Below are 21,489 nucleotides of genomic sequence, written 5' to 3' on the forward strand. Positions count from 1 at the left end.
CTTTACCCATACAACAGAATTGTTAATGGCCAATAGCAGCAGAAGACCTGAAGGGCACTTCAAGCAGGTCTCCAAGAAATCAGATTCCTCTGTAGTGGGGAGGGGCTGGGCACTGCAGATCACTTAAAACAATATTGATGTGAAAAAGCATAACTAGTGTACCATAGTGGCACTTTAAAATCTGGATGCTCAGAATTTCACAATTCATGCTAAACTGGAGTTAACAGAAGATGGATCCTGAAGCTTTTTAATATGTATAGGCAAGCTGCTACTCCCCTGCAGCAGAGCTTACCTACATGTTTCAGATGTTGAATGCCTTTTGAAAGAGTCCAGACTACTTGAATTCCAGTTCAGCATACTAATCTGTAGAAGCCTATCCAAGACCTTTCATCTAAAGCCAAGAAAAGCAACAGTCAAAAACCTTGAATGGTTTTATTCCCCACTAGGAGAGAAGCCTGACAACAAGTTAAAAACCTCACTTCACCCAAATAACAGGAGATCTGGAAACAGAAGGAATATGAGACCAAAGACCCTTCATTTTCACGAAATTCTGCAGACAACAGCTATTCCTGTCATTTTTGTCCCTGGGGAATACCCTGTTCAGTAACCCATCACCTCTAATGGCTCTCACCTTTCCTTGTTCTTCTGGCTGAAGTTATAACCATAAAGTATGAGAGATAAGGAAAACCTTGTTAATCCTAATAACACAGACTTTATAAGGGCAGAAATTTATCTGTTCAAAGAAAAGATACAAAAGCAGTTCCTGAACATCATAACCACTACCAACTGTCAGACAGCTGCATAATTATATGCCAGCAGTTACTGGTCATCTACGCACCTCTCCCAAATTCTCAAAAAATAATCCAAAGTTATTTAAATAGCTACTAGTACCCTGCACATGTACGTTTCTTGCTATGAAGCATATGAAAGAAACAGTTTGAATCTTTCACTTAATTTTTGGTGTATACTTTTTGACTCACTTTACTGTCAAGTAGCACCACTACTATTTAAAAAAAAAAAAGGCATATTTTTAAATTTAAACAGCAATTTATCCTCTGAATGCGTCATCCTCTAAAATCTGGTAGAAACAAGAATTGGGACAGAACGGAATTTTGAGAACACTGCTTTGGAAACAATTGATCTTCAAGCAGAAAGCTTATTACAGTAACAGTTAAGAAGATCATAAAGCTACACTAAAGACGACCAAGTTAAATGAGAACACTAGCACAAACACAAAGGTAGCTAGCTTTCCCCAACTAGAGAATCTTTATGTTACTCAATACTGGTCAAATCAGGAGTCAAAAAAAAAAAATCCCTATTTTAGTACTCACTTTTTATATTTTAAAGTATTTTTCTAGAAATTACTTTTAAAGCCAAAGAACAAGAAACGTAACACCACAATATATCATTACTTATTAGCGTTCAATACTGCTGTAACATGAAAGTGTTAGGAAAACTGCTACTTGTTTGAAAGGGCCTTGTAGGGTAGATAGGTCTAAACTGAAAAACATCAGCACATTTAGCCAGTAATAAAAACTTCACAGTACTGGTTCCTGTTATCTCCTTAGAGCCAGAGCTGACAGTTTAAGTGTGGCATGGTGCTGCTGCCAACTCTGGCATCACTACTTCCTTCACATGGGCAAAGTCATCTAATCTTAGTTGAAGCTACCAAGCAAATCAACAGGAGAAAAGCCAACTTGTCCCCAGTGAGCATAGTTGAAGGTCAGCAAATCCACTTTTACCCTCAATCTATACATGATAGATTAGTATACAGGCAAGAGAGATCACTGCAGCTGACTGAAGCAGAAACACATAGAACAGGAGCAGCAGGGAGCCTGGACACAATCACTATCATTGACACAGATAGCTACAACAGCCGAGCATTTTCTAGCAGTTTTCCTGTTTGCATCAATACCACCCAAAATTTCAAAGATGTTAGCAACACCTACTGCTACACATTGTAAGCACATGCCTCCTCTAGTATTTCTACAGTAACTGTACACCACACTTCGAGGATATGCCCAATTATTCCAAGGCTTTTCAAATCTAAAAGCTTAATTGTTATTTTTAAAAGTGCAGTTTGTATTTCACACTGGACATCAGCACACTGCACTAATGTAGCTGGCAAAAACAAAGCCAGTTTCCACAGACAGAAACAGATTTCAGCTGAGTGTGATGTCGTTTACTTCATTTTACTAGTAGATATATGAATAATCTTGCTTACCAATGTAATTTTACTGCCAGTTGTATGCCTAGCTATTTCAGTTTTTCAGCTGTGCTCAGCAACTGATGCAGCATTCCTGGTTTGGTATGGCCACTTCCTCTACAGACACTTTGTTCATTTAAAGAGAAATGTTTCTCAAATACACTAGGAGATTAAAAATCAAAATACAAAGCAAAAAAAAGTATCAAAAAGCCTTGAAATCTGAATAAAACAATGTATTTGTGTATCCATGTAGCTGTATTAAAACAACCTACTGCCTGTATTATCACAGTCTTACAGTTCGAATAGCTTTGAAGTGCACAACTATTTGAAAAACTCATTTCTGAAGCAAAGCAACTGAATTTGCATTTGACTGTTAACTGAAAAATCAGCCACCTGTACACGCATTGCTCTAGCACCGAGCATATTTAACCTGGATAGTAAACAATTCTAAAGCTAATGTTTAAAACAAATAAATAAATAAGAACAACCAAAAAACCCAAAACAAAAAACCAAGACACAAATGAAAGCCACCAAGTCGCTGAAAAAGACTACTTGCATCCAGACTCCCAAAACACTAAGCCATTAAACCAACAGTGCATTTAAGACTTCAGTCTGTTCACATTGCCAAAGAATTGCTCGAAGCAAGCAATAGTGTTTGGCATTTTATTCTTTTGTTCCTCTGAAATCCAGAAAGATAAGGGTCACAAGTGTTCCCTAATAGTAAAAGCCATTGAGGAAACTCGCTCAATATGAGACACTTTGGAGACAATGCCATTTGCTAAGCTCCCTTTCCTTAACAAGTTTGGTAACAGAGATGACACCGATCTGTCCACCTACTGACAGACTGACGATCTTGGCACAGACATTTGCTAATGTGTGCATCTACAGTGGAAATATGCATCTACATCCTGAAGGATCACTTGACAGCATTTGGCAGGTTGGAGAATAAAAGAATCCTCCCCATCTCCACAAAACCATGGAAGCGAATTATACTTCCTTACTTTGCTGACCATGCCCAGTTCCCCTTCCCAGTACTAGTCTTTACCTGCAAATTATGATAGGAGCATCTTCCATTCCTGTTATATACACACACAAGCTTTTCTAAGAGCAGGTCAGACACCATGGAAATACCAGAAGTCACATAGATGACTCCCAGCTCTGTGTGGTATGAAAGCCTTAACTGTACCACAGTATCTATGCAGAAACTAGGGTGTGATGTTGTTAGTATTACTTTGCTTCTATATGAACTATAATTACTGTTCCATGTTATGGTTAGCAAGTTTAGTTTAAGCAAGATTTCTTTTGCACAGAAGTTTGCTAATGGAAACTAAATAGCTGAATGAAATCTAGTCTGAAGAACAATGCTTGAGTCTTTGGTTGGCTGTTCTTGGCTTTAAAAAGGCAGATATAGCCATACTCCGTAACAATGCGTCCACTGAGGTTCAATCAGCACACACTGGAAAAGCAGAAACATTTTTGCTTAGACTGTATACTACTCATGTACTTGTGAGCCATTCCCATACAAGATAAGCAGTTTGGATTTTTCTCTCTTTTTTTTTTTTTTTTGCTATAAAGTGGTAAGGCTAATCAGTTATGCACTAAGTTACAACTGCTACACATCTCTGTGTGGTACCCTAATGCTCAAAATAAGGCATAAGAAGTATCTGTAAGAATCCTACTCGGGGAAAAAACCAAAACAAAACAACCTCCAATTAAAGGGAAAAAGCAAGACTCTCAGTAGTGCCCACCAACACCCCCTGAGGGTTACAACTGGGTAGTAAGTTCTAAACTAAGCCAGCCAGCTCCTAGGTTTTTACATGTCCAGACAAACAAAAGCTCACGCTGGCATTTTCATCCTGAATGTTTTTGAAAGGCACTAAACAAAGTCTTTCTCTCCAGCACCTGACAGAATTTAGTTCCATTTTGCTACCAGACAACATTCAGATATACACCACTAACCATAACAATCTATGTTAAAAGACTATGTATTCAAGTAATTACAAACACACTTGGACCAAAATGCTAGTCTGTTACAGAGACGGGAGCATGAGGATAAGCTCCTGAACTGCACACCAAATTGTATCCTGCTTTTTCTTTCAGCCCTCACCTTGGGCAAGGAACACGGGAAATCACATAAATCCTATTAAAAGAACATGTCTGCTAACAGTAGCAAACCTTAAACTCAGCAACTCCTTTAGCAGATTAGAGTTACCAAAAGGCAGGAATGCAATCAGAAACAGGTTTGTTAAAACCTTCATAGCATTCTTATATAACGAATAGCCACAGAAAAGAGGTCTTAACAGTTAAAGAATATACCCGGAAGCACTGACAGATCTGATTAAGCACATTCTTGAGCAGAGCAAGAAGGCTATTAACCTTCCAGCTTAGGAAGCTGGAATTCTCCAAAGCACTTGCCAGATTCTTCCAAAGCACAACATAACCAAAAGTAATGCAATTACTCAAGCAGTTGAAAATCACCTTAAAGTTTTAAGGGGAAAAGTGACCTCCCTACCAATCCTACTAAATAGTGAGACTTTCCTACGTCAGGAACATTTATTTAATAAGTCCTAAGTATAATAATTGCAAGCAGCCTGATAGGAGACAATTAAGTCTTTCTTCCAATGCAGAGCTCCAGGCTCCATTACGTGTATCCTATCCACTCACATTTGTGGAATACTACTTTATTGACTTACCCCAAAATAGGGAACCTGTTGCCAAATACTCTTCAAGTTCTCTCAACATAGAAACAGCCCTGCCTGAAACTTGAAAGAAGTCTAAAAAGAGCACACCAAAAAAATCATCTTCTGTAAGGGATGTTCCGTACTGGAATCTGTGTGGAAGTACTGATGTACTTACAGGCAAGATACATCAAGTAAGATTGATCGCTTATTCGCATAGGCTCACCAGGTTTCTCTCAGAGAAAACAAGATTTAGATAGCAAGAGAACATTGAAACCTCATTTTCTCTGCAGATAAATTTCTTTGAGTCCAAAACGAGGATTCTCCTTTCCTGCCATTACCGTCAGCAAAATTCACCTATAAATGCATCCTCCTAAAAACTCCCATTTGTTTTCTCCATATGCTCAAGGAGTTGAAAGCACTGGAAACTTCATAGTTTTTTCTAGGTTGCCTGTTACTCATTCTACGTGCTACTACAAAACCCTACATAACACGGAAAAGATCAGACAGCAGTCTTAATTAACAATTCACTTGATACCTGAATACACATTAGATGTGCTACCTCCTTCAGCAAGAATTAACCTTGAATTTCCAACACGCAGCCTACATATGGCTTGAAGCCTATTAGGCCAGTTCAGTTAGCCAGCAATATACCCCAAACACAAGGCTCTTGGATCCCACACTCCCAGCAACGAACCTACTGCATGTGCGTTGTAACAGCCCTCTCAGGGGCCTGCGGCAGTCTGGAACAATGTACTGCTAAAAAACATCTCCTGAAGCAAAACCCAGGCTACCCTCTCTAACAAATCAGCCTGGAGACTTTCACATGGACAAGCTGCATCAGTGCTCTAACACCACAGCTCTCTCAGTCACTCTCTTCTCAGAGCTGACAGGGCATTACTGGTACACAAACCCGGTGAAACAACCCAGCTGTTGGTCATGTATAGATCACATACAGTGCAGAAGTACTTGGGGAGAAGCTACTGCCTATCAATCTCACTAGAAGAATCTATGCCTGTGTCTGAAGATGGTGTCCAAAACAGATCAATTTTTCTTGTGCTGCTGGATAGCCTGGGCATATTTTAACAGAAGGGTATAAGCCTGGAGATACCATCACCATGTCACAGAAAAAAGAAAAAAACCCAAAACCCAACAACAACAACAAAAAAAACCCCAACAAACCAAAACCCACACACCACCAGCTCTCAAATCCTGTTTAAAACATACAGTCAAAAGGCCCAACAAACCCAGCGGCACAGAAAATTCCAAAAAGCTAGTATTGGAAAGCAAAATAGAAAAAGTAGCAGGAATAGAAATTCTTATAAAACTTTTAGTCACTTCTCTGCATGCCTACCTATTCATCACTTCATTTTAACATACGTGTTTGACCACTACCGTAATAGCTTCCTTACTATCCCTGTACTATTTCCTGTTTGCAGACTTACTAAGCTCAACCACATGTGCAGAACAGTCAGCAGGTGAGCTCATAACTTCCAAGCACCCACACTGAGGAACTGAAACAAGATGAATCTGTAACACTTCAATGTGATAAAGAGCAAACATTGAAGGCCTTCAATACAGAGTAACCCATATTAGAGAACTTGAATCTTCCACTAGCTCTTACATCAAGCTCAATAGCAGAATTTCATTCCTGCTGGAGAAGTATTAATTTCCAAAGCTGCTTACACGCAAACCTCAAATAAATTATCTTCCTTCAAATCCACCTTAAATAATCCCTGATTTCACCTGTTGCTATGACTGTTTACCACTGGAAGCAAAGTATCTGTGGCCTCACAGCAGCCACCTGTGGCATCAGGCAGAAGCACAACTGAACACTGAGAACTAGCCAACAATTAGGAACGACCACATCACATCTACTTCTCACACAGCTCTTAAGAGAAGCTGGCATGACTTTGTTCAAAGACAAAGATGCGTCCTTGTACTGAACTGTGCTTTTCTTTTAATGATCAGCGAGGACTGACAGCTGGATTAAAGATGTCAGAAGAAACCAACTGACTAATTTGTTATTTTTCATTTTTTTAAAAAAGGTCAAACCAACTCTAGTTTTCAGCAGATATTTTCTATTTTTATTTAGTACATGCATAAATAAGCTTACTCCATGGAGCAGGTGAGCAAGAACACAATTAAGACCACAATTATTTTTTAAGGTTAAAGATGAAAGTTGATACCTACACAGATGTTCGAAGAACCTGTCACATAGCATAAACTCTATTTTAGGTGATTATGCTTTAAAAGAGTTTACATAATAAAGGTGATTGACAGAAACACATTTATGAGCTGCTTTGTTTTTGAAAAAATTCTTTACACTTACTACTCTCAGGTACTACAACCTACACATACAGTTTTCATGAGCAACATGATCCTCTCAATTTAGGATGCTTCTGATGAGCTCCTAAAAGACATCACTAATTTAATGCAGATAAAGTGCTGAACAATATTAACATTAACATTACAAATTCAAGAATGAGGTGTTAAATTTTGTCATGAAGTTTAAAGTTACATATGCATTCAATACTCAGTTTCTTGGCTTTGATAAATTGAAGTAAAAAATTACCAGCTCTCATTTACCTACTTACTACTCTTAAGCTTTGTGTCTAGTGTCTTCAAAATAATTTTGGACATTCCTACAATTTTTTAATTAGGTCTTAATTTCTGTATAAAGAATATGAAGTCCTTCATATCAAGGATACTCTAGAAGAATCCAGGAGAGACCTTGCAAGCACCTTCCGTTTTCATCTAACCAGTACACTGAAAACTTGTTCATTACAGTAAGTTTGACTCACTTATATGAAGTCAGTGGCCATTTCTTTTCAAAAGTGCTCTGCTCCATGCCACAGTAAATTTTGAAACAGCAAAGATGGATGTTTGGAGAGCCAAAGCTAGCATAAAAGAATAAAGCAAATACTATCACCTCAGTACCGCCAACTCCTGCACATTTTTCAACACATTTAATAGTCTTAAAGCTTCAGCTCTTGAAGATGTCCAACATCCCAATCCTGCTGAAATGACCAGGTAAGAACCAGATTCGCATATGAAGATGATTTTTTATCCACTACAAAATTGGAACAGAAGCAGTAAGATAGCATAGCTGAAGAACAGCAATACTAAGTGACAAAAGTTCTGCAGCTGATAGAAACAAGAACAAATGCTGTCAAAAATACATGAACATCACATCTCCAGAATACCCCCCCCAAAATACATTCTCATTACAGCAACTGTACTTAATGTTTAAAGTAGCCTCACCCATTAATGTATCCAAGTCCCAAAGCAAGATAACTCAGTATTTTTAGTGGCTCTTTCAATGATAGGAAAAAGAAATTTTTGGTTGCCTGAAAGAATCCAAGGCTGGTTTTTCCTTTGTTAGCACTAACTTGGGCGTATTTACCCTAAGTTATATTACCTTCAATCAAGCTATGGAAGTAATCATGGGAAGCCCGTGCATAACTGCACAATATAGACATCCAAATCTCACCTGCATCAGATAGGGAGAAATTATTTGTATTAAAGTGTTCGAGCATATTTTCTCTATTGTTTCAGCAGCTGCATAAGGAAAAAGTGACCTGACATATCCAACACGAACTATGGAAGTTCAGTAATCTATTTTCAATATTAGAGGAAAAACAGTTTATATTCTCTCAAGTTAAGACTATAAAGCCATGCTCATTCTCAACCATTTTTGGAATCTAAAGCTTCCTTCAGCTTTGGAAAGTGGCTTTAAAGCTAGCCACTGCACTGGAGTTTCCCCATCCTGGCCTCAGCCATCACTTACAGTGTAGACTCATTCCCTCTAATACCTCAGAATGCCATATAGTTAACAAAAAATGAATTTCCACTTGGATTCTTACGTTGTCAACTTCACTTTTTCACCTTACATTGGTCTACTAGAGACTTGGGAGAAGTTAAAATCCACAATCATGCCATTGCTTGCTGCTCTAAGACAGTATCTTCCCTCAACATTTTTGGAACACCATCAACATCAGAATAAGTGGCTATAGGAAACTAACATTTAAAATAGGAGTAGTTTCAACTAAGAATGGCTTCTGCTTGTTCCAAGAAAAACCACATTTTATTTTTGAGCCATTTGTAAGTGAAAGACAAACCACACTGCATGTAACCATAAATTCATCATATGGGTTGCATTTCTTTGAAATTAAAAAAAGTGTCCAACACTGCTACAGGCCACACTATGGAGAATATTAATCTGGCTGGCTGGTTTTAGAGAGAAAAGTGAAGTTCATAACCCAAAGGGCCAGAAAGCTCCTCCTCAATCATTACAGATCCTAGAACCTAAGGGTGTTGTCACAGACCAGCCTCAAGGTCCTGCCTCTCCCCAGAAAATGCTACAAGAAGATAAGAATTTCAGCAAAGAAAAAAGTGCAACCACATAACACCAACTCTTGAGATAAATATTAGCCTGTCTTCTCTTCCCCAGACAGCTGGGTTTTTTGCTTTTGATCATCAGAAGTTATTTACATCTCAATTTTTGCCTTAAGGTCCCTGATTTCCAAACAATTCTGTTAATCTTATGACCCAGCAAAGCATTTCTGAAGCTTCTTAGAGCATTCAGAAACCAACTTTCCCATTGTACACAGGCACAGGCTTCTTCTATGAAATTTGTATTTGGCAGATACTGTTGAGATAACATCTGAACTTGTCATTCCAAAGTATACGTGTTTCCTCAATTATAACTGGTACTTAGAGAACTCTGTGAATACACTGTTAGACACCAAGCCAAGAACTGCCAGCATGCAGACTGTCTACCAAACTTATTCATGTAGTTGTAATAGTAACGTAACCTTAATGTCAAAAATACCATGCTAAAGCATACCTTCATTTCCTCCCTTCTGAACCCCAGTCATTTATTGTTTTTTCTTTAGAGACTCATGCATTAATAGTTTGAGGGGTAGGTTTTGTTCTTAAAAAACAGATAATGCACACTATGCTAATTAACCAAAAGCTCATTTTTGAGAGAAGAATTCTGTTAACACGAATACGCTTGATTGGTAATATGTAAACAGTCTAAGAAACCAGAAGATACAGAGGGAACTTAAGTACGCCTTTTCAGAAACATCATTTGCCAAATGCGAATGAAAGGTAATTTGCCTGTTTCACATCATCCTCTTTACACAAATGTAAATTCTGTTTTATCTCAAGCATTCAAGGTTAACTTTTATTCAAGAAAAACTACCACTCAAAGTTCTATATGTAGAATAATAAAACCAACACTGCTTATATTGCATCTCTGGCAAACTAATGACTGCCAAAGCAGTCATTTAAAACATGTATTACATGTTTCTGTAGATGTATTGTCTTCCAAGTAAACTTTAAGCTGTTCGCTGCTGAAAAATGTGGATAGGTCAGCTTCTTCTCTGGCTTCTAAAACAGTCTAATAGTAAATACACTTCAGCATGCTTTTAGACATAAGGGAAACCATGTGTTCTAGAACAAAGTCCTAGTCTGGGAAAAAAAATTAGCAGATAAAAGTGAATAAGAACACAAAGCCAAATAATTAACTTTTTTAACATTACAGTTTAAGTTAATGTTACTATACTATCAAAACTAATCAAGTTATCTCTAAGCTAGTGACCGTTTTCCTCACTCTCCTTTCCATGGTTTTGATCAACAAGTTACAAAATGGGGAGGGAGGATAACACCAGCAGACACAGTGGCAGGAAGGCACAAGCACAAACCATTTTCTGATTTTCCCCTTCAAGCACTTCAAGGTCCAACAGCTTTATTAGCAGGAAAAACTAAAGAATTATGTCAGACTTCTCACTTCAGGAAAAATTCTGCTTTGTGAATCCTTGCATTTAAATGCTGGGTTAAAGGTTTCTGAAGGAAATTGCACGTAGTTTTCAAATGCAAGTTCCAACTGTCTTCAGGATATGTGAGCAATATTTCAAAGATGATAAACACAGGGAAAACATTCATCTAGCTAAACCTACTTCCAAGTTGATGCTTGCAGACTAGCTATAAAACACAACAGAAACAGAAATAACTCCCTATTATTTTGTCAGTGATAAACTGAACTGGAAAGTAACAGTGATAGCTGAAAAAGGTTCAATGCAGAGTTAGCCACTATGGAGTGTTTTATTTCCCCCTACGCCTGAAAGCGTCTCACCAGATTGGTTATTCAGTGCCACCAAGGCCAGCCATGTTTAAAGTCGGACTGGTCAGCAAAAACCCTGCAATAATCTTTCCTACCTAGACTCTCTACACCTCATCTCATTTGTCCAGTAGTAAATTGTTACAATCTAATTTGGCAGGTCTTTAAAATTTCAAAGATTCACAACAGAGAGATCATATTGTTTTCAGCTGTAGTATTTTCTTCTCTAAAAACCTAATACTTTCAGATAATAGTATAGGTTTTAAAATTCCAAAACTTCAAAAGCAGATTTTTTTAAGTATCAGAATTTGGCTTGGGATCTTCCTCAGCCTTATATGAGCGTATCAGGAGTTGCCTCTACATACAAAATAACCAGGAAAGACAAGCCATTCCATCAAGGTTGCAGAAATGCTCAAGAGCCTAAAATACACTCAGTAGAAGCAGACATTGGTTTGTGGAACATGCAAGAGTGGAGGTTGTTTGTTTTAATTAGAAATGTCCTTTTGTGCCAGACCATGCAGTTCTTGGTATTTCTTTATCTACAATGCATAGGACACAGATGTGGATTTCAGCACAATTTGTAACAGAGTACATGCCAAGATCATTAAGTAAGAATGTCAGACTCCACAGTATGCCTCTAGTTGTCCTCCATCTGTTTGAACAAGCTTTAGTCCACCCGCCTGCCATAGGGTGTGAACACTGACCACGCATGCTCTGCATCTATACAATCCCACAAACACAGGAAAGAAAAGAGCAGCTAGACTGCGTAGCAAACATTGATTTAAGGAAAGGTGTGCCAGGCAGGCAGTGGGGACACATTTCTAACAAACTGTCAGAGCTACTCATTTTGCAGCGCACTAACTTAGAGAATAGGTATTGCAAGTCAAGTTTACTGAGCAGACACTTTTTGCTGTACGTATTAGGATTGCCTGAGAAGCTGAGCTATTGGAGAGAAGTGCTCTGATGATTTCATTGTTCAATTATCTAAATGATTTTAAACTTTCACACAGACAAGACAATACACTTAATCCCTAGACTTACATATGCTTACAGATTTCAACCTGTAAAATTTAAGACCCTTTAAAAAAATCTGACACCTTGTTTGATTAGAACAGCTGCACCATTATTACTGGAACTAGTTTCACTACAGGAAAGAATAAGCAGCAATGTGCAAGTGAAGAACGTAGCTTCAGAGTACCCTTTAACAAGTGTGGTAATATGTGATGCCAAAAACAATGCTGGTTTTGTCCTGCAACTTTTCATTCTCACCATGGCACTTACCTAGCAACTACAGCAGCATGAGCTGGTGCAGTTTGCTGCAACTAAAAAAAGATTAACCTCTTTCAAGCATGCTAATTTTCATTTGGGTTGACAAAACAACTGGAGTCCCCCTGTGGCCACACAACTTTTGGACCCTGTGGAAAGCAGAGAATGAGGAGAGGGTGAAGGGCGGTATGGCCCCTCCCAGCAACAGGCCAGTGAGATCTGTTTAAGCATAGCACAAAGTGCCAAGGATAACGGATACATGATGACTGTATCTTTGCTGTTCTGTGGTGAGACAGACATTTCAGCACATCTCTCCATCTCAGTCACTCACACCATGACAGCAACTCCTTCTTCCCCACAGGTGCAACAGCAATTTACAGGCCTTTAAACTGGAGGGACACCAGAAGGCATTCAGCATCCAAGAGCACTCAACATCCCCCATTCATATCTGTCGTAGTTTAAGCCCAGCCGGCAACAAAGCACCAAAAGGCTGCTTGCTCCTTCCTCCTCAGGGGAAGGACTCCTCACATTCTTTCCCTACTCCAGCATGGGGTCCCTCCCACAGGACACAGTTCTCCACAAACTTCTCCAGTGTTGGTCCTTCCCACAGGCTGCAGTTCTTCACGAACTGCTCCAGCATGGGTCATTTCTGCAGGCTGCAGTCCTTCACTCACAGACTGCTCCAGCACAGGCTTTCCCATGGAGTCACGGCCATCTTCGGGGGCATCCCCCTGCTCCAGCGTGGGCTCCTCCCGGGACTGCAGGTGGGCATCTGCTCCCCCACTCCCCTCCATGAGCTGCAGGGGGACAGCCTTCCATCTCACCACAGGCTGCAGGGGCATCCCCTCCTCTGGCATACCTCCTCCCCCTCCTTCTTCACTGATGTTGGTATCTGCACAGGGGTTCCTCTCACATTCCAATCCCCGTACTCACTGCAGGTTTCCCCTCTATAATCTGTTCTCCCAGAGGCGCTACCACCATCGCTGATGGGCTCGGCCTGGGCCAGCCGTGGGTCCAACTTAGAGCCAGGGAAGCTTCTAGCAGCTTCTCACAGGAGCCACCCCTGCAGCCCCTCCCCCGCTACCAAAACCCCACCACACAAACCCAATACTTCAGCTGGAACCATCCTGCCAGGCTACAAACAGTCCAAGAAGCTCTCCCACAAATGGCCCTTCCGACTTGAAGATTAGGCTGTGTCTAGCTATTCCTTCCACACAACATGTCGTGGTATCATTACATAATTCCATCTGATGAATTATGGTTGTTTCAAGACATGTTTGACAGCATGTTGATTAGCAAACAAAAGGGTAAATATTTTTGTACTTATTGCTTGTAATTGAGAATTTGTATTCCAAGAGGAAGACACAATCCAGGTTTACAAACAAAGCATACCCAGTTACATAAAACATCACCACCACACTAAGCCAGATATTCCTGACAACAATCCAATCAATACAAGAAGCTATGGCTTCAGCCACCCATTCTCAAATGTCTAGTAGTTCTAGGGGCAGCTGGATGTCTGGAAATGTCAAAAAATAACAACAGAAGTATTAAAAGTAGAGTAAGAGAATGCCTTGGACATGAAAGAAACAGCTCCAATCTGTAAAGTAGCAAAAGCTGAAAGAGACTAATACCATCTACCTTCAGGTCACCTCCTGTATGCCCCAGTCTTTGTCCAGCTTAATGTAGTTACAATTATAATCTAATATCAGAACCAAGGAACACTTGCTGAATCTTTTACTTGTACATCTTTTGCTCCTTGCAAGGCTCTAAAATGGGGGTGGGGAAGGCAGGCATTGTAAGTACAAGCAGACAGAAAAGTAACCACTAGTACCCAAGACAATATGTCCTCCTGTGGACCACTACAACTCTCCCTTCCAACAGTCATTGACTGCTGACCAATTTTACTGAAAACAAAGTATGTACTTAAACATGAGGGTAGGGAGAGTGTTACAAAGCAACACAGATGGGGGAACTTTCATTTTTAAGTGAGGAGGGGAAAAAAGTTAACAGATTACAGCAAACAGTCTGTTTTAACAGATTGCAAGAATAAAATGGCCATCTACTTTGTACTTAGGATGCTTCACATCTCTGCTTGGCACAAAAGGATAGTCTGATCTCATCCATACCAGGCTGTGACTGACAAGTACTCAGCATGTTTACTATTAAATACTGTCTCAGCAACTGATGTGTACACAATTGCTCAGACATTATAAATGAGAAGAATGAGCAATCAAAGCAACTAAGTCAGGCACAGGCTCTATTAGTAGTTAACAAAATGGGCAGCCACAAATTTAAAAGCTATTCCCACCATTAAAGACTAAGAACTTGACAAGGTGTACCACTTCAAGAAGTTTTCCGAGACTCTGAAAGAAATTACTATCTTCCTATTGGTTTTGGAAGTGAAAAAAGGAAAAACCCTGCAGTAATCGTTCTGAAAACTGTTGCAATAGCCAGTGTGTTTTAGAATTAATAACGACCTATACTTACTACAGCAGCACCCCATAGACACAAAGCTTTAAAATGAAAAGATGTTTTAATTATGTGCTTCAAGTCATCTGCTTCTTGACAGAAAGGAGAAGACATACAATTAGTACAAGGTATTTCACATTTTAGATGCCTACATATAATAGTATTTATAGAGCAAAGGGAAAAGATTTCATTAAAACGAATTTTTGCCAAAGATTATTATGTGGAGCAGTGAATTTGAACCACTCCCTGTTTCCTGTGCATGACTCTTGGAAACAATTCACATGCAATTAAGAACTCTAATTCTGCACTAGCTCCATTCCCTAGTTCCTTAAAGCTTTAACCAAACTATTTAAGTGGAGTTGATTAACCCCAAATTGCAAACTCTCAAACTGAACCAGAAGTCAGTTTGCTTTGGACATGCATATCCGAACAAGTCCTCCATGTCTAAAGTCAGCAGAGGCCACTGTGACACACCTACAAATTAATATTTTGGTGTTCTTTTGGCCCTGAAAAATAGTATGTCAATCAGGAGAGGAGAATTCTGCTGCAGCCAGAACAACTGCTGCTTCTTCCAATCACCAGTCAAGACAACAGGTATTCCTGATGGCTGCCCACACATGACAGCAGGGCTTCTTGGACTTGCTACAGACAGCATAGGATATCCATAGCTCTCATACACAACAGAAAGTTACTGCACCAAAATTAAAACACTACTTAAGTAAGAGAGAACCTCAGGTCTTAGCAGCTATGTAGTGGTTAAAAATATTTCCATCTTTCTTATGGTGTTTAAGGAAAAGGTGGTATATGCCTTCTGAACTCATGACACACAAGTCCGAGAAACAAAGCCACTGGAACAGGTATGTCTGGAAAGAGACCAGGAAGGAAAACAGATCAAATAGAGGAAGATAGCATAATGGACACTGAGAAAAGAGGATGAGGAGGACAGTCTCAAGACCACTGAAATTAATACCTCTTATGTCACACCACATCTACTTCTGTGCTACTTCCCACCTTCCTTTTTCACGTGAATTTTGCTCTATAAAGCAAAGTTAAACAATAGTCTCAGAGATGTCCAAGTTCTCATTGAGCACTTCCGCCTTCCTGGAAAGCTGAATACTGGCAAACTGGTTAAGTCCCACAGCTAGGAAACAAGGACACAAGGCAGAGAGGATTTATAAATAATATTAAGGACACCCTTCCCAGCAAAAATAATTAGGGCACACAAATGAGTGACCAACAGCAACCAGAAAACCAAACTACACAGAACTGCACAATACATTGTTCTTTATTGCCTCTTGCAATATGTCTGTGAATAGCAGTAGCTATTCTCTTCATTATTTGTGCTATTGGTTAGGCCTATAGACGACTTAACACTCACAATGCAAATATAATACCTTAGCATTTCAGGGAAAAACCAACTAACTTCTCAAGAATCTGGTCATTAGAAATTGAGGTGCTCAGCATTGCTGATATTACCCTTACAACCAATGCAGTCTAAGTTGTTGTTAAAATAAAAATTTTCTGGTTCTGCTTCTACATAACAAAGTAGAAACAGGCTCAGCAGCCACATCTGATATACAGAAAGTAAGCGTATGCCTCTTGCCTCTAGTGCTGTGTATTGCCCATGGGAAGACCACATTAACAAAGTGCATGAACAGCAATTCTTCCCACAGGCTCTCTCTTCCAAACCAACATCATCCTTTGCCAATCCTGGAACATGATGCTCTACTTTGCAAGTTTCAATTACCCAACAAGTCTCAGGGAGGGCAGGGAGAGGGAGAAGGACTGCTACTTATCTAGGCAACTAGATTGAAGCAGGAAAACATAAGCAGCAGATGAGAAGGCTTCCTGACAACAAATAAGGTTTTCAAATGAAATTACACTAGACAGCTTAAGGGGGATGTTTGTCACCAACAAAACAGGAAAAAGCTATTATGCCCTGCTTTGGGTCATACACTCCTGCTACATGCTTTGCACTAATTCAGATGTTTGTTGGACTGCTTTGTGAGCAGATTCACTTCATTTGCCTGGCAAAAAGTCTCACACAGCAAATCTAGGCTCAAGCAACCCAATAAGCACTGGGGCCCCCACAGTCACAGACCTACTCAGCAAGGAGCACAAGGAAGACTCAGTTGTTCAAATACTACTCAACATTTATTAGGGAATATTATTCAAATGAGCAAAATAACCCATCGGTTTCAGGAAGGAACAGAACAATGCCTAAGAAAAAGACCAGAGGTTGCACTAGAGTTTACTCCTTCCCAAATAGAACTTGGACAACACATAAGATGATACTTTTCACCTACGAAAGTTTGCCTCTTTGGTTGCCAAAACCTCAACTTTAGAAAGACCAGTACACAGTAACACTGCCAGTCTATCTCTTCATCAGCTGATGACCTATACTCACCACAGACCCCATTTCACACTCCCAAGCGTTCTCCTAGCCCTTTCAGCTCTGCTACGAGTTAAAGAGGAAAACAGTTACCAAACAGATTTTATAGGTTAATTTGGATCAGTTTACAAGCAACACTCACAATTTATGTGTGACAGGCACCAGAGGCCTGAGCTTCTTGGCTTTACGCAGCGTTAGGAAAACATGCACTTACAGCAGGAAACACACGGTGTGACCAGGAGAGATAACCTGTCCTCACCCGGTGATGTTTTTGTGGGCGCTTCTGGAAGCACAACGACCCTCTGAGGCACCAGACAGCTCAACCGCTACCAGACAAGTGTCACTTCTGGGGCAGAACCGTAGCTCCCGCTACCTCGCTCCTTTCAACGGCGGGGGGGGGGGGGGGGGGGGGCGGGGGGGAAGCGCTCTGAACTAATTAAATTCCTAAAAGCGGAGTGGTTTGCATTATTAACACAGCACTTCTGAGCCGTCGGTTGAGGGAGCACAGCGGCACTTCGGCCCAGACACCCGCCCCCCCTCACCGCCCCGGCAACCCAACCGGCCCCGCACGACGCGGCCCCCCACCACACCGGAGGAAACCCCCCCCCGCCCCACCTGCGCCGGGAGCGGCGAGGCCGTGCCGTGCCGGCCAGGCCAACCGCCCTGCCGCCCGCGGCCCAACAGCAGCTCAGTGGCCGCCCAATGGGCGCGCAGCTGAGGGGAACGGGGGGAGCGAAAGGGGCGCCACCTCCCCCCCAGCCCCGCCGGGGGAAGCCCCGGGACCACCCACGCCCCAAGCGACGAGCCACTCCCTGCCCCACTGAGGACCGGTGCTGCCCGTTCCGCCGGCCCGGCGCGGCCCGACACTCACACGACGGCCCGCGAAATCATCCAGGAGACCATCACGGCGGCAGCGCGTCCACTCAGCCAGCCGGGCCCGAATGGCCGCGGCCCCGCCTCCACCCACCCCATTGGCTCGGCAGCTGGGCGCATGCGCCCTGGCAGAGCCACGGGCGCAACGGGAGCGCGGGGCGGATCCCTGCCCGGCGGCGGGGGGGGGGGGGGGGGGGGGCGGGGGCGGTTATTTCACCTGGGGGGGCGGCCGGGCTCGGGCCGGTGCCTGGCAGGCAGGCCCGGGGACGGTGGGCGCTGGGAGGGGCTGCTAGGCCGCCTCTTCTCTCAGCTCAGCTCAGCCCAGCCCAGCCCAGCCCTGCCTCTGCCTGCGCGGTGGGGTTCGGCCGCCGCCGCCGCCCTGCCGCAGGGCCCTCTGTTTTCAGATTGACCCACGAAGATGGCCTTTGCGCAGCACCCGTCGGGCCGGTGCACGAAGGAGACAGGGACAGATCTAATTAATTAGGAATGCAGTAAGGCACCCTTTCTCCTCTGCTCATCTCTTCCCTTCCAAGCACAGTGACCAACTCTAGCGAGAAAGGCGGGCTGGGATGCTCGCCCCTTGCCTTTGCCGATTCCTTGCATTCCCGTAGGATGCATCAAAACATTCCTTTCACACATTCAAGTCACCTAACGCTGGCTTTGGTGGCCCGGAGGTTGCTGGCTTGCAGTGGGACAGAGCGTGCCAAGCCACTTGTGCCTGCCAGAGGGGTTAGGTAAGGCCACAGTATTTTAGCTGGCTAGCACGGGCTAAAGCTCTCCCGTCAGAGCAGAGCTGACTCCCGCGGGGTTCCAGCACCCGTCTAAGCTGCTGCAGGAAGGTGCTTGTCCTCCATACTTGTTTACAAGCACTCAGTCCCAAAGGCTCTCTAAGGACACATCCTTACGTGGGCCATGCAGACTGCTACGTGCAGTTGATCCAAAACTTCAGGTGACCGGGAGGATACGTGTGGGAAGGATTAGTGCCTGTGCGCCCTGTTACCTTTGTTCCTTCGCTAGACACCTTGTTGTCGGCTGCTGCCTAAGGCAGGACAGTCCACAATGTGACCCAGTCCAGATACTCTTGGCAAGCTCATGGTCCGGCAGGTCAAGACACGCAGAAGCTGACTACTCCCCCATACCTTAGCTAAGCCATTACAATCTGTCTTTGCATACCAGCTTTACACTTCATGCAGAACTGTTTGTACGCGTAAAAGGACAACATTTTGCTGAAACAGACTGCTTCATCTTTTCTCAGATGAGGAGGTTGTAGAAAGTTCTGCCCATGCCATCACTGGAAACATTCAACTTTATTCTTCTGATACCAACAAACGTAACAGAGGGATAGCTGAAGCAACAGATGCCGATGCTACTGAACATGCCACTTGGCAGTTAAGGTAGAGAAAGAAGAGGTTACTGTTTTCAGCACCATCCCTGCTGACACTCGCAGTGAATGACACGCCAAGGTCAGCATCACAGTCCGTAGCAGAAATTAGTTCTTCAACATGTCTTTAAGTGAGGATAATACATAGTTTTCCTGCCTGCCATACAGTGAGAAGAAATGGCTTAATCTTTGTAAGCTATTGTCTTATTCAGATGAGAGGTGCGAGACGAGTGCAGGGTAGTTTCTGTCCCACAGGCAAGCGCCAGAATTCCTCACCTCCTCGAACCAGTAAAACCCAGCCACAGGAATCTTCACTCCTCTGCAGCCTTCAAACGCAACATGTGCAGTCAAAAGGCTAAAAGTGACTTGGGAAAGCAAGAAGGTAGTAAATGGAACAAACATGTAAAAAACAAACATGGAACATTTCAGCAATGACAATGTTTGAAAACCATTGCTATAGTTGTATACTGTGAAATTTGAAGCTTGAAATTGGAAGGTGCGCAGTAATATAAACTTTATTTTTACCATAAACTTTATTTTTACCATGCAGGGATTTGGGTCTTGAAAATAATGATATTGGGCATCTTGGGTCTCTCCTTACCTTGACCTCTGTAGGGGGTAACCAATGCAGAAAGAGGTAGAGAGGAATTTCTTTGTGGGCAATTTAAAGGACACCGCTCATCAATCTTATTTTCGAAACAGGCCTAACCTGAATGCGTTCTTCGTTGCATTCAAAGAAAGGAGAAATCTGAACCACTACTTATATGCCCCTTGAATAACAAACATCTCCAGTGGTAGACTGTACAAAGCAAACTTGCATAGGAAAGCATTCATAATATAAATTACTTAGGAGAGATTACGTTCTAGACTCCAGTTGTGTAAACTCCCAGGCAGAGGCAGATCCTGCTGCCTGCATAACACTCTGCTGAAGTTTGTAGCATTCCAGTCCATCTAGAGCAAGATGAAAGCTCTGGTTTATAGCATATTAAATAAGAATACAATAGATTTCTTCACTGAAAGCAACCATGTGTTTGATACTATCTCAGAGAACCATTCGAGGAAAAGACTGATACTTTTTTTTACTGGCTGAGATAGCGTACACATTAATTCCATAGCTTTGTATTTTATGTGGAGTATGTTTAAGAGAAAAACGACTCTTTATTTTGTATAAAGACATTTATTTTTCTTGTGTTTGTTGCCATGGCAATACTGTCTCTGGTGGAAAGCTAAATTTACATTTAAAGAGGCATTTTTAAAAGGTAAAGGTAGATGGCTCCTAAGAGTAATTTATCTTGCTAAGAAGATTACGCTTTATTTCATAGAACATTCTGAGACTTAGTTCAGTGCAAGAAGCTGGGTGGTGTTTTCTGTGCCCCCAGCAGACAGGTACAAGGATGCCACATGGACTTCCCTGTATTCCAGTTCACAGAGAATGATAACCCATGCTCCTGCACAGCAGAAACACAGGGAGCAGTGTAGCAATTAAAACCATGCCATGTACTTACTCAAACCTGGGATGTCTTACTCATATATCTGTCTATTTTTATGTAAGGAAGAGACTTCCAGCTATCTCATTACAGGATATTTTTAAGCCCCCCCCCAAAAGCCACTTGATATAGTTAAAAGTTGCTTTAAATAGTTTTAACAGTGTAATCACTCGCAAAGGTCACCTGCCCTCAATTTTCTTTGAACTTCTTTGATATAACACAATGTATATATACAAACATTAATGTTGAACTTTCACCTCCTTTACAGGTAAACAAATATTTTCCCTACTTTGCAGCTCTGAAAACAGCATTTGAACATTTTTGAAGATGCTAGCTAGTTTCTGACAGAGCTTTTGATGCTGACTGCGGGATTTATGGGATTTGGTCCGCTGCACTAGGAGGATGAGCTCCCCAAAGGCAGCACCACTTTCACACAGCTCCCCAAAAATGCATGTATGTTAATCATGGTGCTGGGTTTTTCTTAGCTTTGCTGTTTTAAATGAATATATTCTACATGAGCCTCAAATACAGAACAATTTGAAATTCAAAAAAATTACAGAATTCTTTCAGTTACTGAACCATAACAGAGATGTTTGTAATTTTGGAG

General features: G+C 41.7%; 1 protein-coding gene across 1 annotated transcript in view; it reads right to left on the bottom strand.

Moving 5' to 3' along the window:
- REEP3 (receptor accessory protein 3) overlaps nucleotides 1-18,103 on the bottom strand; it is a 43,701-nt gene extending 25,598 nt beyond the window's left edge. Inside the window, exon 1 of the mRNA XM_052799206.1 lies at nucleotides 18,013-18,103. Coding sequence (XP_052655166.1) covers nucleotides 18,013-18,044 — 32 coding nt within the window. The 5' untranslated portion in view covers nucleotides 18,045-18,103. The remainder of the gene's footprint in view (nucleotides 1-18,012) is intronic.
- Between the last annotated feature and the right edge of the window lie 3,386 nt (nucleotides 18,104-21,489).

The sequence above is a fragment of the Harpia harpyja genome, chromosome 10 (genome assembly GCF_026419915.1).
Source record: "Harpia harpyja isolate bHarHar1 chromosome 10, bHarHar1 primary haplotype, whole genome shotgun sequence".
Classification (NCBI taxonomy): domain Eukaryota; kingdom Metazoa; phylum Chordata; class Aves; order Accipitriformes; family Accipitridae; genus Harpia; species Harpia harpyja.